This window comes from Thermobia domestica, chromosome 15, assembly GCF_964235325.1.
Source record: "Thermobia domestica chromosome 15, izTheDome1.hap1.1, whole genome shotgun sequence".
In the NCBI taxonomy this organism is placed as follows: Eukaryota; Metazoa; Arthropoda; class Insecta; order Zygentoma; family Lepismatidae; genus Thermobia; species Thermobia domestica.
Window position 1 is genome coordinate 173,122,092 of NC_137468.1, and position 26,180 is coordinate 173,148,271.

At 34.5% G+C, this 26,180-nt stretch overlaps 1 protein-coding gene across 4 annotated transcripts in view; it reads right to left on the reverse strand.

Annotated features, from left to right (window-relative positions):
* The window catches only part of LOC145671370 (DNA ligase 3-like), a 965,078-nt gene that overhangs the window by 325,016 nt on the left and 613,882 nt on the right, over positions 1 to 26,180 (reverse strand). For all 4 annotated transcript variants that reach the window (XM_081740441.1, XM_081740438.1, XM_081740439.1 and 1 more), the window contains exons 4-6: positions 14,486 to 14,592; positions 11,650 to 11,781; positions 8,024 to 8,103 (exon numbers count right to left, since the gene is read on the reverse strand). In XM_081740441.1, the coding sequence (XP_081596567.1) occupies positions 8,024 to 8,103; positions 11,650 to 11,781; positions 14,486 to 14,592 (319 nt within the window). The remainder of the gene's footprint in view (positions 1 to 8,023; positions 8,104 to 11,649; positions 11,782 to 14,485; positions 14,593 to 26,180) is intronic.

Sequence of the window (26,180 nt, forward strand, 5' to 3'; positions counted from 1 at the left end):
TGAAAAGTTTTCTTTTCGCTTTCGCAGGAAGAACGTTTAATGTGTAAGTTGCAAGAAAGACCTCAAACAAAATGAACAATGCATATGGTTTGGACAGTGTTGGACAAAAACGAGGAGAGATGAATTTTTCCTGGATTTTCAAGATATGGTAACTTCGATATGATTCAATAACTTCAATATATCTATAACTATAGGGAAAAAATCCTGTCCTGTCCTGCAGCCGCTATGGGAAAAAAATTCACTGAGGTAACTTTTTAGATTCAAGCAATTATATCGATTGTTACGCTAATAGTTTATGCTAGTATCAACGTCTATCGACATTAACTGCCATCTGAAAAGAATTGATGTAACTCGTTAATAGATTGGTAGATCTACTCTGTGATTATTTACGACGTTGTGACATAGTACAATTTTAATCTTCTGACGAGAACCCGAAAGAAATACAATTCTATATACATAATTTGGTTTATTTAAACTTGCAGAATAGTGCTCTGTAGTCCGTGGGCACCATTTTTAGAACACCCGATATTATATATCATGAGTAAATTAATGTGATATATGTAAATAATTGTTATTTTGCATGAAATATGTGCACGTGTGCATTAAGGTGTATTTGAGACTGCGTTTGTGACAGTCTCTCTTCTCTCCCTTTCTTTCCTCTGGCAAAAACCTGTGGGGTTTCCTATCTATGACTATATTAGTAGCCTTTCTTTTCAGCAACAAATATATAAAGCTTCTGAAAGAGAACTGGATTTCTTTTTCTATTTTAACGTATCTTTTACAAGATTATATGAAATGTGGGCTACACAGCATAACTTGGAATGCGAATCAGAAGTGTTGGGCTGTAACGTTTGTTCTTTCTTTCTTTCTTTATTTCTTTATTTATTTTCACCAGCTTCTGTAACTAATGACAACATACACAACAATCTATTTCAGGTTTCTGGGATAAAATATTATACAGGATAATTAGAAAGTCCTGTTACAACTCCCATGTATTTGTTTTGCAATAAGGTAAAGTTATGGATCACAAAAACATTCGATATGACAAGAGACGAAACAGTACTTTAATCCAGTGTCTCTTTGTGGACACCATCACTCTCATAACAGGTATGTTCTGAAATTCTACGAAGCGATGAGCGAGTGCTTGTGGAAATTGCATGCTGAACAGTTCCTTTCAGTTCGTTAGTTGTATGGTAACGCGTACTGTCAACTTGCTCTTTGATGTAACTCCACAATCCACTATTACGTGATGAAATATCGGGACTTTGGGAAGGCCAGTCCAGAGGTGCTGGTAATTGTGAAGAAGTACGTCCAACCCATCTGTTACGATATTCTTGTAAGGCACAGGACTTAGTTCAGGTATTCTTGTACGACATAGAATAATGGACTGGTGCTCCATCTTGCTGAAACCAAATCCGATCAATAACCTCTTTGATTTGCCGTTGAGGGACAAACCAGTGATCTTCCCACATGATAGAAAAGTAAATAAAACACAGTACTTCTAACATACGTTGCGATATGCTTCATTGAATATTTAAATGTTCGAAAGTCGCAGCAAGCATTCAAGGAAGTCTGTAGAGATTATTCGGATGAAGTATTTATGAATCAATTTCTAAAGAGGGTAATTTGAGTTGTAGTATAACAGATTTTTTAAAGCTCAATCAGTAATTCATTGTTCAATGTAGATAAAAGGACACTATTTCTCTTCTCTTAAGAAGATGTAGTGCACGAATGGTCTTTAACATTTTTAAATTCCAGCTTTTCTGTTTTTTTAGGTAAATTTTAGATATAGACTTTCAGTCAAGCAGCTGCAGCATCATTTCTATTTATCCTAGGATCATGATTTGTATCTCATTCTCTTCCCAATAGAACAGCCTTTGAAACGTACTATCCACATTTTCCTATCATGTCCCTAAGGCGGGAAATTTTGAGAGAAATCTGATTTTTTTACTGAAAAAACATTTTTCCAATTTTTCAGTCCTTCTGGAGCCCTCATATGTTAATGCACAGACCTCAAAATCAAGCGAAAAATACTAAGAGGTGTACTAAATGTGCGTACAAAATTGCAAGCTTCTATCTTGAATAGTAAGGGCGGGAAAAAATTACCAATGAGCTAAGAACATTCCCACAATGCCCCAGATGCCCCAAATGACCCGGATGTAATATAAAAAATTCCTGAGACATTCCTATTTATCCTAGGGCAGTAGCGTCATTTCAAATTTAGCTGGGGGGAGCAAGACCCCTTGATATAAGTAAAATTTCGCGTTTTTCACTGACTTACTACTATTCTATTGATAAAATCTATACAAATCTCAAACTCAGGGGGAACAAATGCCCCTCCCTGGCCCCCTTAAATGACGCCCCTGTCCTAGAGCCATGTTTTGTACCTAATTTTCTTCACAATAGAATAGCCTTTCAAACGGTACCACTCACATGGGCCTATCATGTCCCCCAGAAGGGACTTTTAGAGGGGAATAGGGTTTTTGGTGAAAAATTCCTTTTTTTAATGTTTGGGCCCCTCTGGACCCCCTGCGTTAACGCAGAGATCTAAAACAAATCTAAAAAAATACTAAAGGGTGCACTAAATGTGTATGCAAAATTTTGAATCTTCTAGGTACAAAAGTAAGCCCGTCAAAAAATAATAAAAACAGGCCTAACAAAAAATTCCTTCAAATTATAACGTCATCATACCCTATGTCTCGACGCAGAAAGGCGTGAAAACATACGTAACGTGTTTTACAACGTCTCCAGGCTTGAAAAAACAAAAAGAACAAAGACCCGAAGTAAAAAGCTTTATTAGTACTTTTTTTAATCAAATAATGAAGACATTATTCTACCGTATAAAAATATACGATACAGCTTAAAAGGATTGGTACACACCCTTTCATACAAATGAAGGATTATTCATTGTCTCACGTCCATCTCTTCAGTGAGTTTATGGACTGCTTTACAGGTATCTATAAGCCTTTCACTGCTCCTTATCGAAGTCTGATGCTTCATTTTAAAGCACACAAAACACTTCGAACAACAGAATTTCCATTGATATTCTATTGATCTTTTCCATTGACATTCCAAACTGTGTCTTTGGCTTGATTACAAGCAAACCTCAACAAATGTAAGTGCTCAATAATTTTCCGTTGACACTGCATCTTGGAACAATAATAATTAGTAACACGAAAAGCATATCAGAGTTCTCTCATGCCTATCTAGTTACTGTACGTACCTTTGATTGCCGGTAGGACCTCATGTGGTTCAGATACCATGTTAAGCTGTAGATTCGCGTCTCATATAGCCTTGATGCTGAAAAGGGGCGGTAAACTAAAGTAATAATAAATATACAAGGTTCCAAAATATGGGAACCTTGATTCCTGGAAATGCACAGAACATCCACACGGTTCTGTTAACAGGCCATAAATCTACGAAAACAATAGGCAACCCTTGGTTAATAAGAAGAAAAGATATTGCCAACAACCCATTTTCTCCAGATTTCTTTTATTTATCACAAAAAGTAATAACATTATATCTTTATTTCTCAATTGTTTTCCTTATATTTTTCTAGTTTCTTTTTCTACCTAATGACATCGGCAATCTAGCAACATCCATCACCACCGTCCTAACAAGGGTCTAGTTGAGGCTCTTATGTTTTGAAACGGACAATATATCCACTTGCCTTTCTGTTCACTCCAGTCTTAACATTTATATACTCTCCATTCTTCTATTTACATATAATCTGTGTTGGTCACTTAAAAACCAAATCGTGTCTAAATATACAGCAGACTTTTGGTTTCTTGAACAGAAGTAAATTCCACTTGAGAACTGTGACAGAAATCAATGATAAAAAGATGATAAAAACAATGATGAGTAATTCGAAATTTTGAACTTCCTGTTTGGATAATTCGAAGAAATACAATACAGGAAATTTTAGTGTTGGAAAGACTGCAAAAAGAAGAATGCAGTTTCAACTGATTTTCAGTTATCCAGAGCTAATCGTAGAGGAGATTGACAAAAACACATTCATCTGGTGTTGACAAAGAAGATGAAGACAAGATAGGCTATAAAATAAAGAACAGCGTGTGCCAACCTCATCTGAAGGTTTTGAAAATGGTCGAAAATTTTAAGAGGAATTACTGAATTTAAACCAAATATAACTAATAACGTATTCCACGCAATAAATGAAGCTTAAGATTTTGTTGGCCGTGCAAAGCAATCAAATCAAACCAAATTAAGATAACGAACTTCTCCAAGTAAGAACAGAATTAAGATTGTTGCTCGTGAATGTGGTTGTGTGTGTTAATTCAGTATATGAGGTACTGTACTTAAGTATGTTTTCCATGGTACGCGTAACTGAATTTGTGTGCAAGTAAATGTCGTTGGCTTGTTTGTTGTACTGTGTCACGAAAATAATATGCTTCTTAAATGGTAAGGTCTATTGTAAATTGTAATGATTTTTGTCCTTTAGGGTAGAATTAAAAGATGGTACACGGGAAATTGGGTTTTTTAATTACCTTTTATTATAAAAGTTTTTTGTATACAAACTATCTATTAAAATGCTACAATAGCAATTAAAAGCGCCTGAGCTCCAACCTATAACTTTAGCTTTGAAATCTTTCATTTACGGTTATGTGTGATTTCACGTTTAAAAGAGACAAATATTTTAAGTATTTGTACTTTAAATAGTCTAAATTAGTTAACTATATCTTTTTCATAAAGTTTATGTTATAAAATTATTGTTCAAAGCCTTTGTATTTTAATAAGCCTTCTCTAAAATCAATACATGTGAGTTGTGCTTCCATCTTCCGAGTTCTTTTAAACTATGTTTATATGTTTGTGGCCTTTTTTTCGACAATGAGATCTCGGAAACTACAGGACCTAGAAATATTACGTTTTCACCGATCGACTGGAAATTTTGAGTAGATTGTCCAGTTCTAATTGAATATTTTTTTAAAAAACACGGCCATTATTTATTACATTTTTTAAGGGTACGCTGGAAGCGTTGAAATTAAAAAGAAAGCATCATATCCTGTGTGTTACACATTCCAACACCACAATGTTGTATATTGGGGTTGTATATGTCTCAGGCGTTTGTTCCATGGCCAAATAATAGTGAAAAAGGAAGGATAACCATTTCTCTTGTCTTAAGATAAATCTTTATTTTTTGAGTGTTTTCCCAATGAACACCATATATAACTGACATTATAATTAATTGTGCACCGTATGTAATGTATTTGCTTATTACATACTGCATGCAAGAAGGAAGAAAACACTGGTCATACATAAATTAGAAACCCCAACCGGAAGTAGGCTCAAATCTTGCAAACGGTGCGAGATATTGAGAAAAAATAATCAAAAAAATCTGCCCTTTATGATATCCCTTGCCGATTTTTTTTTTTTTTTTTTTTTTAATTAAGACGTCTTTCACTTGTGTCTGTAAAGGGACATGTACATATGTTGTGAGGAATGAGAAGGAGATTTATGCTCATATGCGAATGATGCGCTGTGTAGAGAGCGCAGGTGCAGCTAGTAATAATAAATATTACAAATAAGTACAAGTTTTTTAAATAACTTGGTGATTTGTTGGTGAATATAGGAGCTTAATGACTATGTGTTTTAGGGCATGTAGGATAGGAACATTTTAATTAATACAGGATAGGTACATTTTAATGACAAGGTGTTTTAGAGAGGGAGTTAGGGAGTTCTCAATGATCAGGCATCTTACAAAATTGGTGGTTTGATTAATCGGTGGAGATTAATGTGTTTTGCGGTTTGTTTTATGCAGAAATTTGATGACTGCTTGAATTTTTATTTTCCGATCACTGGTGATGGTTGACATCATCATCGTGGCTGTCGTCTGAAGTGTTTACAACTAGCACGTGGTGTTGAAACACGTGGAACTTTTTATTATTATTATTATTATTATTATTATTATTATTATTATTATTATTAATTGTAGATAGTTGTTCTGTTCACTTTATTTTATGTATTTAAAAATGCATAATTTTGGATGATGCGAATTCAGTGTAATTTGAACTCTTTTTGTCCCTCCTTGGATTTCGAATTAAAATGACTCCACGTTTTATATATAAACACACAAACTATTTTACTAAATTTGTTTCCAAAATTTTTCGAACACTTCCTTTCAATATATAATTTTTGTTTCACCAAAACACATAGCATCTGAAATATAAATAAAATATATATAATGTAAAATAATTTCGGAATAACTGACACTTTTCTGACTACAGTATGTACAGTTATTTATTGAAACTAAACTGAAGTGTAACAGTTTCGACAACTTAATATTATCTTCATCAGATACTAACTGAGAACACGTATCATGGAAAACATACTTAAGTACAGTACCACATATACTAAATTGACACACAAAACCCCATACACGAGCAACAATCTTTATTATCCGCTCCACTGGAAGTTTCAGTTAGTGTCTGACGACGATAACGTAAAGTTGTCGAAACTGTTACACTTCATTTTAGTTTCAATAAATAACTGTATATACTCTGGTTAGAAAGGTGTTAGTTATTCCTATAGTAAGTTCCAGAGTCGTGATGGATAGAGCAAAATAATTCCAAATATCTTTAAGCTTAATTACGTAAAATATCAAATGGTGATCGCAATAGTAAACATATCTGCTAAAAGAATGAGAGAATATCTTCCAAAATTCACATGTTCGATAATTCATCTCCATTTTTATCTTCCAAACAATCTGTAAACTTAAAATGTTCCCAGCGAATTGAGTTTCTTCCCTTTTCTCTCACTCCTCCAATAGAGAAAATAACTTATGCCAACCAACCAACGAAAGACAGAACATGATTTCACAACATGCTAAGAGAGACTGTTGTGTCCACTTTGTTGCTAATTATGAAAATTGACGAATAACCCATTACTAATCTATATTACAAAACTGAAAGTGACTATGTTTGTGACTCTTAATCTCTTGAACCACCCAACCGATCTCGATCAAATTTTCAACATAGATGAGGTTCGAACCTGAGATAGTTTTTATCGTATCACTTTGACGATGCAACTTAGCGAAGAGGGAGGGGGAGAGACATTTAAAGATGATCGAAAGTGATCTATATTCTTGTCGAATCTATAGTTTCCGGAGTCGCTGAGATCAACAGTGACCCTCCCCCCCCCCATTTAAATCCAAAGTCAGGACCGCAACTTGGAAGAGGAGATACATAAAAATAATCGAAATTACCAATATTAGTGTCGAATCCATAGTTTTCGGGGTCGCTACGATGAACAATGACACTTCTGATGCCGTGTCTCGCAATATGGGGGAGGAGAGGGGATATATATATACAGTGGCGGATCCAAGGGGGGCTATAGCCCCCCCTTGACGCTCAGATATACACTGGATAAAATGGGCTTCAATCCTGCTTTACACTGGATAAAACGGCAAAATATGGTTCAGCCCCTACCTTGACTATATCCTGGATCCGCCCCTATATATATATATATATATATATATAAAATTGAAATTGAGCTATATTAGTGTTGAATCCATAGTTTTCGGGGTCCCTGTGATGAACAGTGACACTTCCGATGCCGTTTAAATCTAACTTCAGCCACGCAATATGGTCGAGGAGGAGGGAAGAGAAATATAAAAATGATTAAAAATGACCGATATCAGAACGCCTTCAGTAATAGTAAAAATTGACTGACTAACGGAACATGCTACTTTTTTTTTTTTTTTTTTTTTTTTAACCCATCGACGCGGGTAATTGATGTTCGTTTATACTATAACTCAATACTCTTACCAAAAATCGAATTCGACTACACCTGTAAGTCAAAGTGTCACATAAAGCTTGGTGCTGAAAAAAAAAAAAAAAAAAAAAAAAAAAAAAAAAAAAAAAAGACGAATATTTTTGAATATTACTGTAAATGTACATGTTGACTGAGACTGCTTCTATAATTGAACATGTTTCACTTTCAAACAGTTATATGAAAATCGCATCAGTTATCGTGAATCAAGAGTATTACACTAGGGGTAGTGTGTTACCTTTTCGCGATAGTCTTCAAATGATGTGTTTGCTCGTCTTCTTTTGTTAACGCGGAAAGCTTTTCCAGAAATTTATCCACCTGAAAATAAAAAAAATACAATTAAAAATGTATGTATTTAAATGCATTTTAGCGTCATTTTAAGATGCATATCGAAAATAAACCACAAAGTAATGAAGGGATAAATTTTGATTGAGTGATTGATTTGGTGAAGGATTAATAGGGACGTCAGTAGCAAGACCATTTATCCCAGTCACGATGCAAATGTCTGCTCAATCACGGATTGTCTGTAATAAAAGGCTGACATCAAAATAATTAAATAGATAAAATAAAACAAGAGCTACAAAGGAAAAAAACAAACACAAAGGCAAAAGAAAGGTTAAAATTGTAGCAGCGAGAATCCTAAGAATAAACGACTAAAATGCTCAGAGAATATGAGCAAGATTTAAGATCTAGATAAATACGAGAACTCAGTTAACACAAAGAGTATTGTTCCCCAGGAGTCAATAACCCGAGGCAGTCGGTGACGATCTGGGTTCTGAGTATTTGGGACAGTCGATAAGAATGTGCCGAATACTCCGTGGGATAATACATTCTTCACAATGCGAACGGTTTGGACCACGTAGCAAATAACTTTGTGTCAGATAAGAGTGCCCAATAAACAACGCGTCAGAAGCACCTCATCTCGACGATTAGAGCGAGGAAGTTTATTGTCATTAGCCTGGTCTCAATTTGCCTGCCAATGAGAGCACACGATGCAAAGTTTTTCAAGAATTCATACGTTAGAAAAGTGAACTGGTCAACAAACAAGTAATCTAATTGAATGTACGGTATTAAAATACTATTTCTGGGATTAGTGAGTTCATTATGTTATTTTGATTGAACTTATCTATCCTCTACTAGTACCCATACGAGGCACTTTCACTAGTTAGAACGCATTTTCTTTCTGTCTGACTTATGAACTCCCAGACCATAGAAAAACATATTTGCGGAAAATTTACGGAAGCAATCGGCAAAACTGGAATACATGCAAATAAGTTAAGAACAGTACATGCTAAAAGATATAATTTTAACTAAAGTTAAGCAAAAAAGTTGTTTTTTATTTAAATTGAATATTCTATATTGTAATGTCCCGCACGTGGTCATATTTATAAACATTAACATGTGCTTTTATTTGTGAAAAACAGTACGTGCTATTCCACTACAAGCTCCTACACGAAGCATCGACAGAAATCGTCATCGCTTGGTCAAGTGACGGAAGAACAACACCAGCACCACCGCTTAGGAGGAGACATAAAATTCCACGCATCACTGCACTCGACATCAGTTTTGGCTGGTCACTCCTGCTCTCTTAGTTTGCAGTGGAGCTCTGAGAGAACCCTAACCTAACCTAAACCTCTGATCTTCCAGTATAGCTCTGAGAAATTCCCAACTGCAACCACCCAGCTTGCAGTGGAGTTTCGTGGTTCTCCTTACCGCTCACCTTGCCCTGGAGCTTTGTGGGACTCCAAATTTTCTTTGGTTGCCGCCAAGCACTGAGAATCCTAACCTCCCTCCATTCAGCTTGCCTGGATCTTTGTGGGAGATCCTTTCCGTTGGCTGCCAGGGCTTTGGGACACTTACTCACTCGACTTACTTAGAGGATTTAGTATTTATCTTACTGAATCTGTATCATACTGTTGTGTAACAAAACGTTTTATAATAAAACCGGTTTGGGGAGAAAATCTATTCCCATGTGTAATAGCTCTACGCTCTAACTAACATGGTAATTTTACAATATAGCCGATTTAACTGTAAAAAATTATATTTAACCCTTAACTGTGCTGGTATAAAAATCACGTTTGTCTGCTGGTGGGGTATCTGAAAACCTTACATTAAAATTACACTATAAATCTTGTAGTAATAGTTATGTTGCGCGCAATAATTGCAGATGTGGTTGCGCATAATCAGGACAAACGTACAAATGATGTTCCTTATAAATACTTTCCTTGGAATTACATTGAACAACAAATGTGTGTGTCTAGAACGAGAAAATATACGTTGCTGAAGAGAGGCTATTTAAATAACCCACCAGCACAGTTGAGGGTTAAAAAAGCGCACTTCAGCTTTAAAGCAATCTTAATAATGTAATGATCAGACTATCATTCAATTGTAACTATTTAGCGAATCCGAACATGAAAACTAAATACCTATATATGGATAGAAAATTATGAATTAAAAAAATGTTTTATTTTTAATGTAAAGTTACAAACAATATATCATATTCTACAATCATTATTGACTTATTTGTTAATAAAGTATGGATAAAACCATTATAGCTGTTTTTGATACAAACTGCCTTTTCCCAGTTATATTTAGGTGAAGGAAAGAATCAAAACAATCACTCTTTATCCTGCGAAATCGACTAAAAACACCTATGTTATCACTAGACATAGAACTTTTATGCACTTAAAATTAATGGAATATGCATGCATCTATGCCGTTAAACGTGTTAAAATATGTACTTAATATACACTAACAATGCAATAAAAGAGAACATTTTAAAACATGCAGTGAAGTTCGTAGGTGAAATATAGGAAGTGTAGTTTATCTTTCAGGGCCTTCTCTGCAGAATTTATTTTTATAACAGTTACAATTTATATACTCATACCTTCTTAAAACACACAAATTACGAGATTAAAATAAACAGAGTGATATAAGAACACAATCTCTAGTTTTTTTTCCATACTTGTATTTTCGAGTGCATTTACTTTACACGAAATAACACGAGCCTCACTTTTCTACACGTTTCCATTGTATAAAAAAAATAAAATAAAATAAAAAATTCGGTTTTAAAGATTTAATTTATTCCTTCCATTAATTAGCCTTACAGTATATCACAAGATGCTTTCTTCATTATTTGGTGTTAGTGTCTGACATTTGTGGTCAGAAAATGACCTGTTACCATCAATTGATGTTACTGTACAATATTTATAGAGAGAAGAAAGTTTAGTATCTATATCTTCTGGCAAATTGAAATTTAGCCCATGAAGGTATTTTCCCGTGGATTAAAGTTTCTGGTAATAACACCTGTCAATTTATTTTCCACAGAGCACCGAATTTCCCAGGAACTGACTGTAACCGAACTTCTTCAACTAGAGCTAAACATTTACTGAGCATATTCCTCGCGTCTCTTGTTTTTGAATTGATATCGACACGATATTACAATTAGTCATTATCATTATAATTACCAAGACGTTAATAGAAACCTAATAAGCGTCTTTGCTCTGCTGATTGGTTGTTAATATTAGTGATCCTCCATAAACTAGGCAGTCTTCCATCATCCATACAGAAAGGCGTCCTGTTGCATAAATATGTAAATGAATTAAAATGCAAACTAAGCCTGGATTTATTCCAAGCTATAATCATACATCTGAAATAAAGAGTTATAGAATATGCTGAATATGCTCTTAAGCACGAATATATGCTCTAACCTTTTAAATATGCATGTATATGCACTATGAAACTTCAAATTCGAGCAGTATTACTGTTGTTAGAAATTCCTACCAAGTTTAACAGAGATGCATATAAGCAAATAAAACATGCATTCGCATAAACATCCGATATCTAGTTATCATATTTGTTTACCTCTTGTAAAGTTAAAGTGCTTTTCTTTGTTGGAGTTACCACTTTGCTTTTCTCAAAGAAGACTCTCACAGTTTCAGCAACATCTCCTTGTTCTAAGTCGTCCAGCATTTCTTCCTGATCTGTATCAAATACCTGCAGAAATCAAGGGCAGAAAATGTATATTGATTAATTGTGAGGGTACAATGAGGATATGAACAGCGAGGCTGTTTCCCCAGTCATAAACAAAATGTGTAACTAGTAATAACAAACACATACATTTATAGGAAATATGTAATTTCCAATATATATTATTAAATACAAATTCACAAGCAAGTTACAGAATAAAAATCTCCCAATTACAATGGTCATTATAACAACACAACCACACACACACAAAATAAAATATAAATAAATAAATAAAGGTTCTGTGCATCGAACCCCAGCGAATGGATTCGATGTATTTTGTTACACAGAATCCAAATTTCGAAACACCAGGAAGATTGATCTATGTCAAGTTGTATTTATGGGCAAAAACTTGAGCAATTTTGGATAGGGAGGATACACGTAATACAGCTATGCAAAAAATCAAAAGTTCTGTGCAGCGGACTCCAGTGTATGAATTCGATGTATTTTGTTACACAGAATCCAAATTTCGAAACCCCAGGAAGATTGATTTATGTCAGTTTGTTTTTATGGGCAAAAACTTGAGCAATTTTGAATAGGGAGGATACACGTAATACAGCTATGCAAAAAATCAAAAGTTCTGTGCAACGGACTCCAGTGTATGAATTCGATGTATTTTGTTACACAGAATCCAAATTTCGAAACCCCAGGAAGATTGATTTATGTCAGTTTGTTTTTATGGGCAAAAACTTGAGCAATTTTGAATAGGGAGGATACACGTAATACGGCTATGCAAAAAATCAAAAATTCTGTGCAACGGACTCCAGTATATGGATTCGATGTAGTTGTAGTTTTTTTTTTTTTTTTTTTTAACACAGAATCCAGGTTTCGAAACTCCAGAACGATTGACCGTGTCAGTTTTTGTATCGGCGAAAAATATGAGCGATTTTGGATAGGGAGGGCACACATTTTTCGCCCATAAAACAAAATTGACAAGTTAGTCGTCCTAAGGTTTGAAATTTGGGTTCTGTGTAACAAAATACATTGATTCCATACACTGGAGTCTGCTGCATAGAACTTTTGATTTTTTGCATAGTTGTATTACGTATATCCTCCCTATCCAAAATTGCTCAAGGTTTTGCCCATAAAAACAAATTGACATAAATCAATCTTCCTGGTGTTTCGAAATTTGAATTCTGCGTAACAAAGTACAACGAATCCATACCCTGGGGTGCAATCCACAGAACTTATTTTCTTGTGTGTGGCTTGTAATCAAAGCCTGATTTTTGATGAAGTTTTACAGATGATGGCATTCCTAAAATAGCAACTGGTACATTGCGCAGTTTTTCCAGATCATGTTTTCATAGCGTGTAAACCGGACATTCTTTTTTAACTTTCCATTATATATTACATTTTAAAATATGTCACGTTCTGGTACTTCTATCCTTGATAATTACCAACTACTGGGCAAAAGATCAAAACTTCGCCATGAGACAACAGAAACTAGGAAATCACAACAGTTTTTGCTTAACTTCAACCGGACTCTCAGATTATTTTTCTTGTTAAACAACAGTCACCACCAGTAGGTATACTTACAAAGGATGTCTTTCATTCAACTCTCTGAATTGTTGTTGTATAGAAATACAATACCCAATGACTTGCATTTTTAGTTTACTTCGATTTTCTTTATCACCACCACAGAGTAATCATTGTATTCCTGTTTAAAAATAATTAATACTTGCGGATAGAATCTGTATATGCAATGACTTAATTTTATACTTATTTAGCAATGAACTTTATCGTAAGAAAAGAAAAAGGAACTTTGTAAAATAAAATAACTGTTTAAGAAAAAAAAAAAGAACCCTTTCGCGTCCTGACTTCAACTGAAACAAAATCGCAATTAGGAATGTCCCGACTAAATTGGGACGTCTCATAGCCTTAGTTTCTTAGCAGTAAAGCAAGGCCTACTATACACTATAGGATAGATCCCAGGGAATCTCTTTCCTAGTGTCAAAGTCTCAATGTGTATGGCGTCAGATCGCATGTCATTTCCTATGTCCTGAACGATCCTATGAGATTTTTCTTGTTTAGAGAACGCTTTATTTCGGAAAGAAAATTCGTAAGATTTCGATTTAAGCGACATCAGATGAAAGAAAGTGAAAGCAAATTTGTTTTCTCCCTGCCATCGGTATGTGGATGAAAGAGCAAAAAATACTGGACAAAATAAAGAGTAGTGCAGGGACTGATGAAGTATGTTTTGCTAATTTATATTCTGATTTTTATGCTTTCTTTCAGAGGCGTGCAATTAAACAATATAACGCCTGGTATCAATATCAGTAGAATATGCAGTGTAGTTCGTGTATGGCACAAAAGGGTAGGGTTTCTTACGAGATATGACGTAACATTTTTACTCGGATAAATCCTAAGATATTTCTTAAGACTTCTCTCATAGTGTATAGTTGGCCTAAGAATATGAAAACTCGACACTTCCAAGCAAGTACGAATCAATAGAGCGAATCTACATTGTATATCAAAATTAATACCACAGTTTCAGTAATTCTGTACTCACGCACACTCAAATTCACTCACTCTAAACCCTACGTATTGAAGATGAGTGAATTGGAAGTTAAAACTCATTGAATCGACTCTGTTTCCTTCAAAATATGTAAACAAAGCACAATTAGTTTTGCACTACATTAGAATATAGATTTAACACAAATTGTCATATACTTACTCTACTCATAATCTTAACTATTTGCTTGCTCTGCAGATTATAGACTCGCTTGACAGCTCCTGGCAACAGAAGCCGTACCCACAAGTAGATGTCACCTTTGAAGCCATCTGTAACAAAATCAAGGATATTACGAGCAACCAGTTTTTCATATAGCATCACTAATGTAGTAAATGTAATTCTAGTAAAAATCTGTGATTCTAATACAAATTAATTTATGCAATACTGTATTGTTACACTGTTTATAATTTCAGTGATCTTCTGAGCTGCTATCTTCATCAAAGCAATTAACGAGAAAGGAAACGACATTTTAGGAGTTACATACAGTCATTTATAAGAAAATTGTTTCTACCTTGTAGCCAGCAATGTTTCGTTGAACGTAAAATTAAAATTTTGCAGTTCTATGCTTAAAGAATGACATGCGTTATTACTTCGCCTTATCAAGTTCAGAGTTCTGTCTATTCTTCTTCTTCTTTATTATTATTATTATTATTATTATTATTATTATTATTATTATTATTATTATTATTATTATTATTATTATTATTATTCAGCCATTATTGGCAGGTCACTTGCCTCACCTGAGAAGCTTTCATGCTACATGATCTTCCGCTAACTTCTTTGTCTTTACCCCTGTGTTCAATTAATTCTTCTTCACTCCAGGGGAAAAAATCAGCCAGAGTTTTCGTTCAAATTCTGAGAAAACTTTATATGTGAAGGATCGAATTCGGAACGAATCAACTCCTAACTAGATTTTCTAATATGCTAAAATGCTCTGTGGGGTCCTGTGGCATGTTTCTCTGCCTCGCTATTGGCACGGCTCCACTTTGCCTTCTCTTTAAAAGCAATTCTTTTACTTAAAAAAAAAAAAAAAAAAAAAAGCTTGGTCTACCTACACAGGACTCCAGAAAGCATGAGAACTGTGATAAGCAGTGGCGGCGGTTGGAAGTTAGAAGGGGAAGTTAGTTGTGTGTGTGTGTGGGGGGGGGCAAGACATGATCTGAACAATTGTATATCAATGTTAGATTTCCTATTGTTTATAACACTGTTTCATGAAAGGTGTATAACTAATAGGATACTATATTTTTTCACTTGAAATGCCGTATATCGTATTTCTATTTTATTAAGTAAATTCATAAGAGCAATACAGGTAGGTACTAGCATTTTATACTCAAACAACGAAAGTGTAAGAGGAGATTTGAGTTCTTGCTCATCAACATCTTAAAATTCTGTCTGGAAACTGTGTAATCAGATTATTTAATAAATTTGCAAAATAAATAAATAGAAGGGATAATATTATGCATAATAGTAATGAATAATGACGCTTGTTTTGCACAAGTTATATTGAAACTGGGAATTAATGAACAATTTATACTTTTACTTCCACACATGCCATTAAATGAATGTTTTTAGTCTTAGAAAATGAAATACAGTAAGTACTGCAAGCATATACTATGACATTTAAATATGCAATTGCAATATTAATTGCTTTGAATTGCAATTAAAACGCAATTCCTGTAGCTTTCTTAACTCCAATATGTACTCACGCAGCGGAAAATATCATATGGCATCATTTTTTTCTATGAAACAGTAATACATACAGAACCTTTACCAGGGTGTCCACATTCTGGAAAATAAGTCCAAGTCAGGGAAAGGTCAGGGAAGTAAAAATGTATCAGGTGAAGTCAGGAAAATGGCAGATTTGTCAGGGAAAGTCAGGAGAAAATCGATTTAGGTCCATTGTTCAATTATTGAATTTATGAAATAGGGTTGATTCCTTTACTGTTACTGGATGCAAAATGTGGTGTTCTCAATGATGATATTGAGGGAGTCAGTGTTCTCTGATATAGTCGTTGAAACTAGTTTTCTGCGAAAAACACATCTAACTGCATCCTGGCATATTTGCTCAAAAGGGTAGACGTTGTTCTTCGTAGAAGAATTGCATGGTGCCAAGAGGATATCTGGACAAGTGGCTGAGAACGCGAAGAAATAGTATCTCCAGCTCACAGTGAAAGCTCAGACTGAAGAATTTAAGGAACATTCGAATGAATTCATAGCCAATGATAGAGATGGTATTGGACTTGAGTTTTTTACTTAGTCTTAGGAAATGGGAAGAACTTCGTTGACTTATGGTCAATTACGGGTATGAAATTGTGTTTTATCTTCTTTCACGGAAACGCAGTTTTTGAAAGTGGTTTCACAATAAATAAAATTCTCATTGTTGACAACTTACAAGAAGAATGTCTGGTGGCTCAACGGATCATATCTGATTCTGTGATGAGAATAAGTGGATAATCAGGATTAATAATTACAAGAGGTATGATAAATTCAGTAAGAAGTTCAATGAGACAATATAAGGTGTATTTGGAAAAGAAAAGAGAAATAAATGCTGGAGACGAGAAGAGGAGAGAGAAACGGAAGATTTAGCAACAACTAAAGGAACTGGAGGAAGAAAAAATTAACCTGCGAAGACAAGGACATTCAGATCAATAAGAAGAAAACTATGCGAGAAAATATGAAAACAAATTTCTAAATTTGTTGCATTTAACAAATGCACCAGGAAAAGTATGTGTTACATAATGTGTGTGTTCTTTTTTTTAATAATCAGTAAAATCATGTATGAACTGTTTATTGCTATAGGCAATATTATAATGCTGTGTAATTGGTATTATAATGTGTATTTTTTTCATATCTTAAGTACTCTGTATACTGCACACTTTCGTTTGTAACCTTACATTTTGTGTAATATGTAGGCCTAATCAATAATGGCCTAATGCACATATTTGTAAATTTACATTCCTTTGGAAAGAAAATTGAAAAAGAAAGAAACAGAAGTGGAATAGAACAAGGCCAACTATGGGGATTGTGGAGGCTGGAGTTTCTTTCTTTTTTCTATATTTTAAAGTTATTCAAGGGTCAGGGAAATCTGCAACTTTTGTCATGGAAAGTCAGGGAAAAGTCAGAGACCTTTTCTCCAAATTGTATGGACACCCTGTTTACATTTCCAAATGAAATTATATAAATTAGGGCATTTCAAAAAAGTAGGGGGGCAACTGCCCCCTTTTGCCCCCCTAATCGCCGCCCATGGTGATAAGGATACCTAACTAAAAACATTATAAGGTGAGAGGAAAGGTTCAGGGAAAATGAAAGTCCCTCGTTCTGAGATTATAAACTGGTCCATAAAGTAGATCTTGTCCTAAACAACAACAACAGTCTCTCTCTACGAAACAATCAACTGGCCACCAATAATTAGACCTTGTACTAAAAAACGGTCTAGACAAATGGAACAGTATATTTAGCTAAGAATTAAAAGCTTAAGAAATATTTTCTCTAGAAAATGAAATGAAATCTGAGTTTTACGTTCCACGCTTATGCCGGTTAGGCTAAAGGAGACGGTGATGATGAGAGATGAATGAAATGGTGGAATGAAGAAAGTGGAAGGAAACGGGAGAAACCCGAGAAAATCCACGCACACGGTGTTTGTCCACCACAGCAGTAAAAAGAATTAGTATACAAAAAATTCACAAATTAGATAAATATCAGAACTCTCTTTAAACTATATGCATATATACTTAAATAATTGTCCAGGCCTGGATTGATAAACCTTAAAATATTAGATTTACTATATAGGCTATATATATCTTTGTACAATTAGCATATAACAAGTAAGTGGAATGAATATATCCGCTTACATGGTATAAGAACGGTATTTAGTCTTAATCACTATCCTATAAATTATTATCAGTGTTGACAGAACCTGAACTGCGTGAAATTGTAAGTACGAAATTACTGCGATGAAATAATCATCGCATAATTTTGTTGTTTATTAAAAAGCCCATTATTCAGTAAATAAGACTTTTGATATTCCATCAGCTTTTGTTTTGTTAGAATTAACGTTTCAAAGGCATCAGACTGACTGTCTTTAAGACTTAAGCTCTATTTTTTTATTTTAAAAAAGTCTTATTTACTCAATAACAAACATCTCCGTGAAAATTATATTGAATAAATACGTTAATTATTATTTACCGTGGCATTTATTTCGATTACCTTTACCTGTACTCGAGTTTAGATGTTTGGTTTCAATAAAAACTCTTATGATTTTCTTTCATGATTTTTGTAAGATATGTACGTTGTCGTTTAATAAGTCTGAAATGCAGATTCTTCTTCTTTTGAATGTCTAACGTGTCCCTTAATTCTTGGTTAAATATTGCCTTTTCTCGTGTCAATGTAAGTGCTATCAGATTTACACGTGACTTACAGACTCCTGATTAAGTTAGAATTTGCTTCATGTGACCTTAAAATTCAATTTCAAACTATGCAATCTATTTTAGGTTTGAAAAATTTCTTTCACTTTGAGGGAAACAATGCTTGAATTAGTTTTTATATTCTCCAACGCTAATATAAACATATATCAAAGCTAATATCTGTCATTTCGTTAATGTTATTATTATATCTATTTTCAATGTCTAAATTGACAATGTAATTAATACAGAGTGGCCCAAAAGTAGGTATACAGTCCGTACTGATCGGTCATGACATTTTATATCATTTACTTGCTATCTATACAGGTATTAACTTAGTTTCTTCATTATTTGTTCTTAATTTCTTTTCACTTATACCTGAGGCTTGGAACAGACCGAAGCAAAAAATGTACTATCTTAATAAATTAAAACGCATTACCTTAATAAATTAATCAGTTGGATCGATGCTGATCTGTATACCTACTTACAACCGTATATTCTTCTAAAACTACTAGCTGGTACGATATGTTGAAGAAACTAATCCCAACATATGGTTGCCCATTACGAATGCCTCTTTTTTAACGAATATAAAAATGTTCATAGGGGGCATTCTTGGCACTTTGTAAGAAAAAATAGAAAAATACTTAAATCTAAATATCTTTGAAGTTACTTTATTTTTTAACTAAATGGTAAACTTTAACTAGGGATCTATTTTATCTATATTATAAAATTGAAAGTGACTATATTTGCGACTCTTAATCTCTCGAACCACTCGACCAAATTTTCAACAGATGAGGTTCGAGCCTAGGAATATTTTTATCTACTCATTTTGACGTTAGAATTTAGGGGAGGAGGGGGGAATGTAAAAAGATAAATAAAACTTTATATGCTAAACCAAATGACCAATTTCGATCAAGTTTTTAACATATGTAAGGTTTGTGCCTGTGATGTTTTTAGCAATTCACGTTAACGGTAGAATTTAGGGTAGGGGAGGACTGGAATAAAACAAGTCTTGAACCACCCAACCGATCTTGATGAAACTTTCAACATAGATTAAGTCTGGACCTGGGACGTTTATGTCATATCATGTTAACGGTGTAACTTAGGGAAGGATGTGAGATATTTAAAAATAATATAAAATGACCTTTATTATTACCAAATCTATTGTTTTCGTAGTCACTGAGAAGAACAGTGTCACTTTCTTGCTGTTTAATTCCAACTTCAGCCTCGCAACTTAAGAGTGGAGGGGGAGATATTTAAAACTGATCGAAAATTACCAATATCAGTGTTAAGTCCATAGTTTTCGGAGTCGCTCAGATGAATAGTGACGCTTCAGATGCCGTGCTCCGTAACATGTAGGAGGGAGATATATAAAATCATCGGAAATGACCGATATTAGTGCCGAATCCATAATTTTCGGGATCGCTGAGATGAACAGTGACACTTCCAATGCCGTTTAAATCCAAATTCAGCCACGCAGCATGAGGATGTGGAGGGGGTAAGAAATATTAAAAAAATCGAAAATTATCGATATCAGAGTGCGTTTAGTAGTAGTAAAAGTGACTGACTAACAAAACACACCTAGGTATTAGTAATTTTTTTTCTTAATTTAACCCAGTAAAGCGGGTAATTGATGCTAGTATTTTATAAAAAGAACTGTAATTATTAATCTGTTTTATTTATATGTAGAGATTTATCGAAACACATTTCGACACTATTTTAATTATTCCATTTACAGTATTAGGTTCAAAATGGTTGATTATAATTGATGCTCGCCAACACGGGGGCAAAGAGACTCTCCATAGCTAATCCTTCTTGTTGGTTTTGCTAATTTCGGATATTTCTAAATCAAAGTTTGTTAAATCTTTTGTGTACGAATTATGGCGAAATTATTAGAAAAAATAAGTGACTGTCAATGGACGATAGTTTGAGGTGCTTGGCGTTGACCAGTGGACAAATTTCAGTTTCCAGTTAAAAAATACATCAAACTACGCATCATTGAGCAACATTTGGTGAGCAACATTAAAAATATTTGGTATTAATCTGACAAGAAATTATAAATCCAATACTATCTTATTTTATCATTAGCATCGGTTACCCGCTTCGCTGGGTTAAAATGAAAATTTAAATGCACAACTCCTCATCTCATGTGTTTTGTAGCCGTGAAACGTTTTAGCTGTTTATGTTTTTAGTAGCATCCGAAAGTTCGGTTCATCTCAGTGACCCCGAAAATTATGGATTTGACACTAATATCGGTCATTTTTGATATATATATATATATATATATATATATATATATATATAGTGGCGGATCCAAGATATGATCAAGGGAGGGGCTAAACCATATTTTGCCGTTTTATCCAGTGTAAAGCAGGACTGAAGCCCATTTTATCCAGTGTATACCTGAGCGTCAAGGAGGGGCTATAGCCCCTATAGCCCCCCTGGATCCGCCACTGTGTATATATATATATATATATATATATATATATATATATATATATATATATATATATATATATATATATATATATATATATATATACAGTGAAACCTCTCTAAAGCGGACAGCCGTGGGGAATCAAAAATTGTCCGCTATGGAGAGGTGTCCGCCTTAAAGAGGTTTCGATATTTTCTTACGTAAATTAGTAATCAAGGTGATATGTAATTAGGAAAAAAATATTTTTGTATGAATCGTGTATTTACGAATATTACCAAAATGTTACAATACCTGCATTATCCTCCACCCTCCAATACTCTTTGTTCGAGGCACAACATTGAAATAAGATGCTATAGTTCTCTGCACTTTACACTTATCATTACTTACTCCGTTTTCAGTATGCCGCTTTAATTTGTGGATTAATTGCAGTCCAGAAGTGTCTTTTTTGAGACAATATGCGTACCCGCGGGCAAAAAATACCAAACTTGTCTTCTGCTTGGTCAGAGATTCCATAGGGACAGTAGCATAATATGTCATCCCAAACGTCGGGCAACTGTCAATCACTTTTGTGTCTAAAATAGCTTGGGTGGGAGCGGGATGCATGCAAAGGACATGAGAGTGTTGCTAAACAGAGACGCTTCATCTGGGTTGCTGAGCAGACAGTTGAAGAAGCTAAATGTTACATTGCTTCCTTGGTGACACATATATGAAAAAATGAATTTTTGCTATACTTTTTAACTTGTTTCTAGAGAGTGTCCGTAATACAGAGGTAAATAATACCTATAAAAGTCAGAAAAGACTGTCCGTGTCCGTACTAGAGAGTGTCCGCTTTAGAGAGGTTTGCCAATATGTTTTTTTTTCCTATTGCAATGTTTGGGGATTACAAAATATGTCCGTTACGGGAGGTGTCCGCTTTATAGAGGTGTCCGTTAGTAGAGGTTTCACTGTATATATATATATATATATATATATATATATATATATATATATATATATATATAATCCCTCTGAAGTTGCGGGCCAAAATTTGGTTTCAAACAGGATCGGAAGTGTCACTGTTAATCTCAGCGACCCCGAAAACCATAGATTCGGCACTAATATCGGTCGTTTTCAATCATTTATAAATGTTCCTCCCCTCCTTCCTCCCCTAAGTTGCACCTTTAAAATAAAATAAAAAATCACAGATCCAAACCTAATCTATGCTGAAAATTTGATCGAGATCGGTCGGGTGCTTCAAGAGTAATGAACTCACAAAGACTTTCACTTTTATTTATTTATTTTACATATACCTCCCCCACTCTCTCCTCTGAGTTGCACCGTCAACGTAAAATTATAAAAATCATCTCAGGCGCCAACATAATCTTTTCTTGAAACTTTAATGAAGATCGATTGGGTGTTTCAAGAATTATTAAGTTTTTTTTTTTGGTATATCTCCCCTCCTCTCCCTAACCCCTAGACTCTATCGTCAAAGAGAAATTATAAAAAACTTTGCAGTCCTGAATCTCATCTATGTTGAAAATTTGGAAGTTCGGACGGATGGTTCAAGAGTCATTAGGTTTTACTTATTTTTATATATATCTCCCTCCTCTTCCCCTCCCAAAGTTCTACCGTCAAAATGATATGATAAAAACCACCCCTGGTGCAAACCTCATCTATGTTGAAAATTTGATTGAGATTGGTCGGGTGTTTCAAGAGTGATAAAGACAGTCACTTTTATTTATTTTTTTACATATATCTCCCCCTTTCCCTCCCCTACGTTGTGCCGTCGAAGAAAAATGACAAAATCGTCCCAGGTTCGAACGTCATCTATTACTTAGTTACTTTTATTTTTATTTATATTGATTTTTATATATTACCTCCTTCCTCTACATTGTTCCATCAAAGTGAAATGATAAAATCCATTCCAGTCCCGAACATCATGTATGTTGAAAGTTTGATCGAGATCAGTCTGGTGGTTCAAGAGTTCTTAAGTTTTATTTATTTTCTTCTATCTCCCTCTCCTCCCTTGCCCCTAAGTTCTACCGTCAAGTGAATAGGTAAAAAGCACTCTCAGGCCAGAACCGCATCTACGTCAGAAATTTGATCGAGATCGGTCGGTCGGTTCAAGAGATTAAGAGTCTTCATCCCGGCGAAATTAAAATACCGCTAATTTTACAGTAATTATGTGATATCTTCAAATAGATAAAAGATAATTAAAATATGGAACAAGAGCGCCCTAAACAATATTATTTTGCGTGAGGTACCGTTATCACAAGTCACCTAGTGGCTTTATGTTTTCAGCTGTTTAGAAACGCGAAAATAAATGCCGATTTTCAAAATGGCTCGAAATCGAAAGCAGATAAGTGAGTCGTGATAACAGTTTCTCATGTAAAATAATATTGTCTAGGGCGCTCTTGTTCCACATTTCGATTACCTTTTATCTATTTTAAGATATTACATAATTGCTGTAAAATTAGCGGTATTTTAATTTTGCCGGGATGAAGACTCTTAAGAGTCACAAACATAGTCACTTTCAATTTTATAATATAGATTATGTTTTATTGTTTCAGTAGGTTAGGTTACATTGTATGCAATGTGTGTCTATTTTTGTCGATAAGGTGCTGTATTATATATATATATATATATATATATATATATATATATATATATATATATATATATATATATATATATATATATATATATATTATTATTATTATTATTATTATTATTATTATTATTATTATTGTGTTGTGCCTGTTAGCAGGCCCTGGGACTAACGAGCCTTTTCTTTTCTAAGGTTCGGATCTGGACATATTTCTTCCAAGTTTCTCGACTTTGAGCTTCTGTATAACTACCAATATTTTCTTCTACCTTCTTCCTACTCCTCGCTTTTCTTCCATCTTTCCCTCTATGGCGGTATGAAGAAAATTTGTTCGCAAAATGTGCCCAATCCAATTGGTCTTCCTACAAAGAATGTTTAGCTAAGCGCTTTTTTTTAATTTTTTTTTTACTCTCCTATACGTTTTAAAACACCTTCGTTTCTTTACTCTCTTTGTCCATTTTATCATCTCCATCTTCCTCCAACATCGCACTTCGAAGTTCTAAATATTTCTTCTCTTACTTCCGTAATGTCCAAGTCCCTGAACCATACAGTTCAATACTTCATCAGCTTCTTCGTCCGCCTCTTAGTTAATAGTGATTTTTTTCTTGTTGAATGTCTCTTTGGCTAAGGCAATTCTTGTCCTGGTCTCTTTAGTGCAGTAAGCATCTTTCGTCAAAATACTTCTAAGATGATCTTGAAGCTTTGCTGGCGTCTACTATTAATCCAATGTTCTCGGGATTGCTGCCAGAGTGAGTGTTGCTGTGCTGAGCTTTCGTTACCATACAGCGGCAACATCTTCAGTTCAACTGAAGATGTTGCCGCTGTATGGTAACGAAAGCTCAGCACAGCAACACTCACTCTGGCAGCAATCCCGAGAACACTGGATTAATACTTCCAAGATATTTGTAATGAGCAACCTCTTCAAGTTCTCTTTGTTCTACTCTGACCCGTAAGGGCGCGTTTCCATGAAATATTCTCATTTTTATGCACATTCTCTAACAGAATGAAAGTTCCCAGTTAATAGTAAAAACGAACGATATACTTTTCAGCGACATGAAAATGTGTTCTCTCAATTTTCTGTTCATGGGAATTTAACCTCGAACGTCATTTTGTTCAGCTTGATGTCATTTATCGATTGATTATATATATATATATATTGTTGGGAGTCTGGTGGTGCAGTTCGTTTTTAGGTGATACCAAGGAAGATGTTGGGAGTGAAAAGTGCTAAAGGTTAGTATATAGATAGCGTAAACAAAAGAAGAACGTAATTAGGTTTAGAAAATAAAAAGGGTAACTAGGTGATTGTTTATAGGTCTATGTGTATTTAGTTGATGACTGAAATGAGACAGATGTGGCTGAAGTTGTTTGTATGTTCAGAAGGTATTATAGCCTAGTGTGGCTATTGATATATTTCAAGTGTATTGTATAGCCAGGTGTGGCTTACATTACTGGAATGGTTTTCAGAATACAGGAAGGTTCCTGTTTAGTGGATGTAGTGGTATAACTGAAGTAAAGATAGACCGCAAGAGAATCTGATATAGTCATTCATTTGTAAAGCTTATTAGTTTAAGAAGTTAATTAATGTAAATACCTTTGCACTAACTAATATTTTAACAACCTAACATATATATAATTATATTTGGACATTATTGTAGTTAAACAGAAAAATGAAATCCGAGTTTTACGTCCCACGGTTATGCCGGTTAGGCTAAAGGAGACGGTGATTATGAGAAATGAATGAAATGGTGGAATGAAAAAAGTAGGAGGAAACGGGAGAACCCCGAGAAAACCCACGAACACGGTGTTTGTCCACCACAAAGTTCATACGGCGCAAGCTGGGATCGAACCAGGGACCCCAAGCACCGGAGATGAGCGCTCTACCACTAAGCCACCGCGTCCCCTGTAGTTAAACAGAAATTAAAATTCAAAAGTAAAGTATAATTTTGGGATATACTTCATGAAGCATATTATCTACTGTCATCTTAATAGTGTCACAATGAAGAGCTCAACGACAGCATGCTTTCGTATCAGTTTCACCTTAATAGGCATTATAATTAACTAACTAACGAAGTAGAGATGGCCTATGAAACCCGGGGGTTCAACGCTGCGTTCACCTAAGCTCTCCCTTGACTTCTGTTCTTAGCCAATTAGATCCAGTTTCTACTTTGTATTCCTATTTCTGCGACATCCATCTTAATATTATCTTTCCATCTCATCCCAGGTCTTCCTAAAGGCCGTTTTCAGATTGGATTTCCAGTTAGAACTTTGAAAGCATTTCTACTTTCTTCCATTCTGGCAAAATGACCCGCCCACGACTTTATGACCCTAACAATATTTCGTAGACGGTATAAATTATGTAGTTCCTCGTCATGAAGTTTCTACCATTCCCTTTCCTCTTGGGTCTGAATATTCGTCTCAGTACATTAATCTCAAATA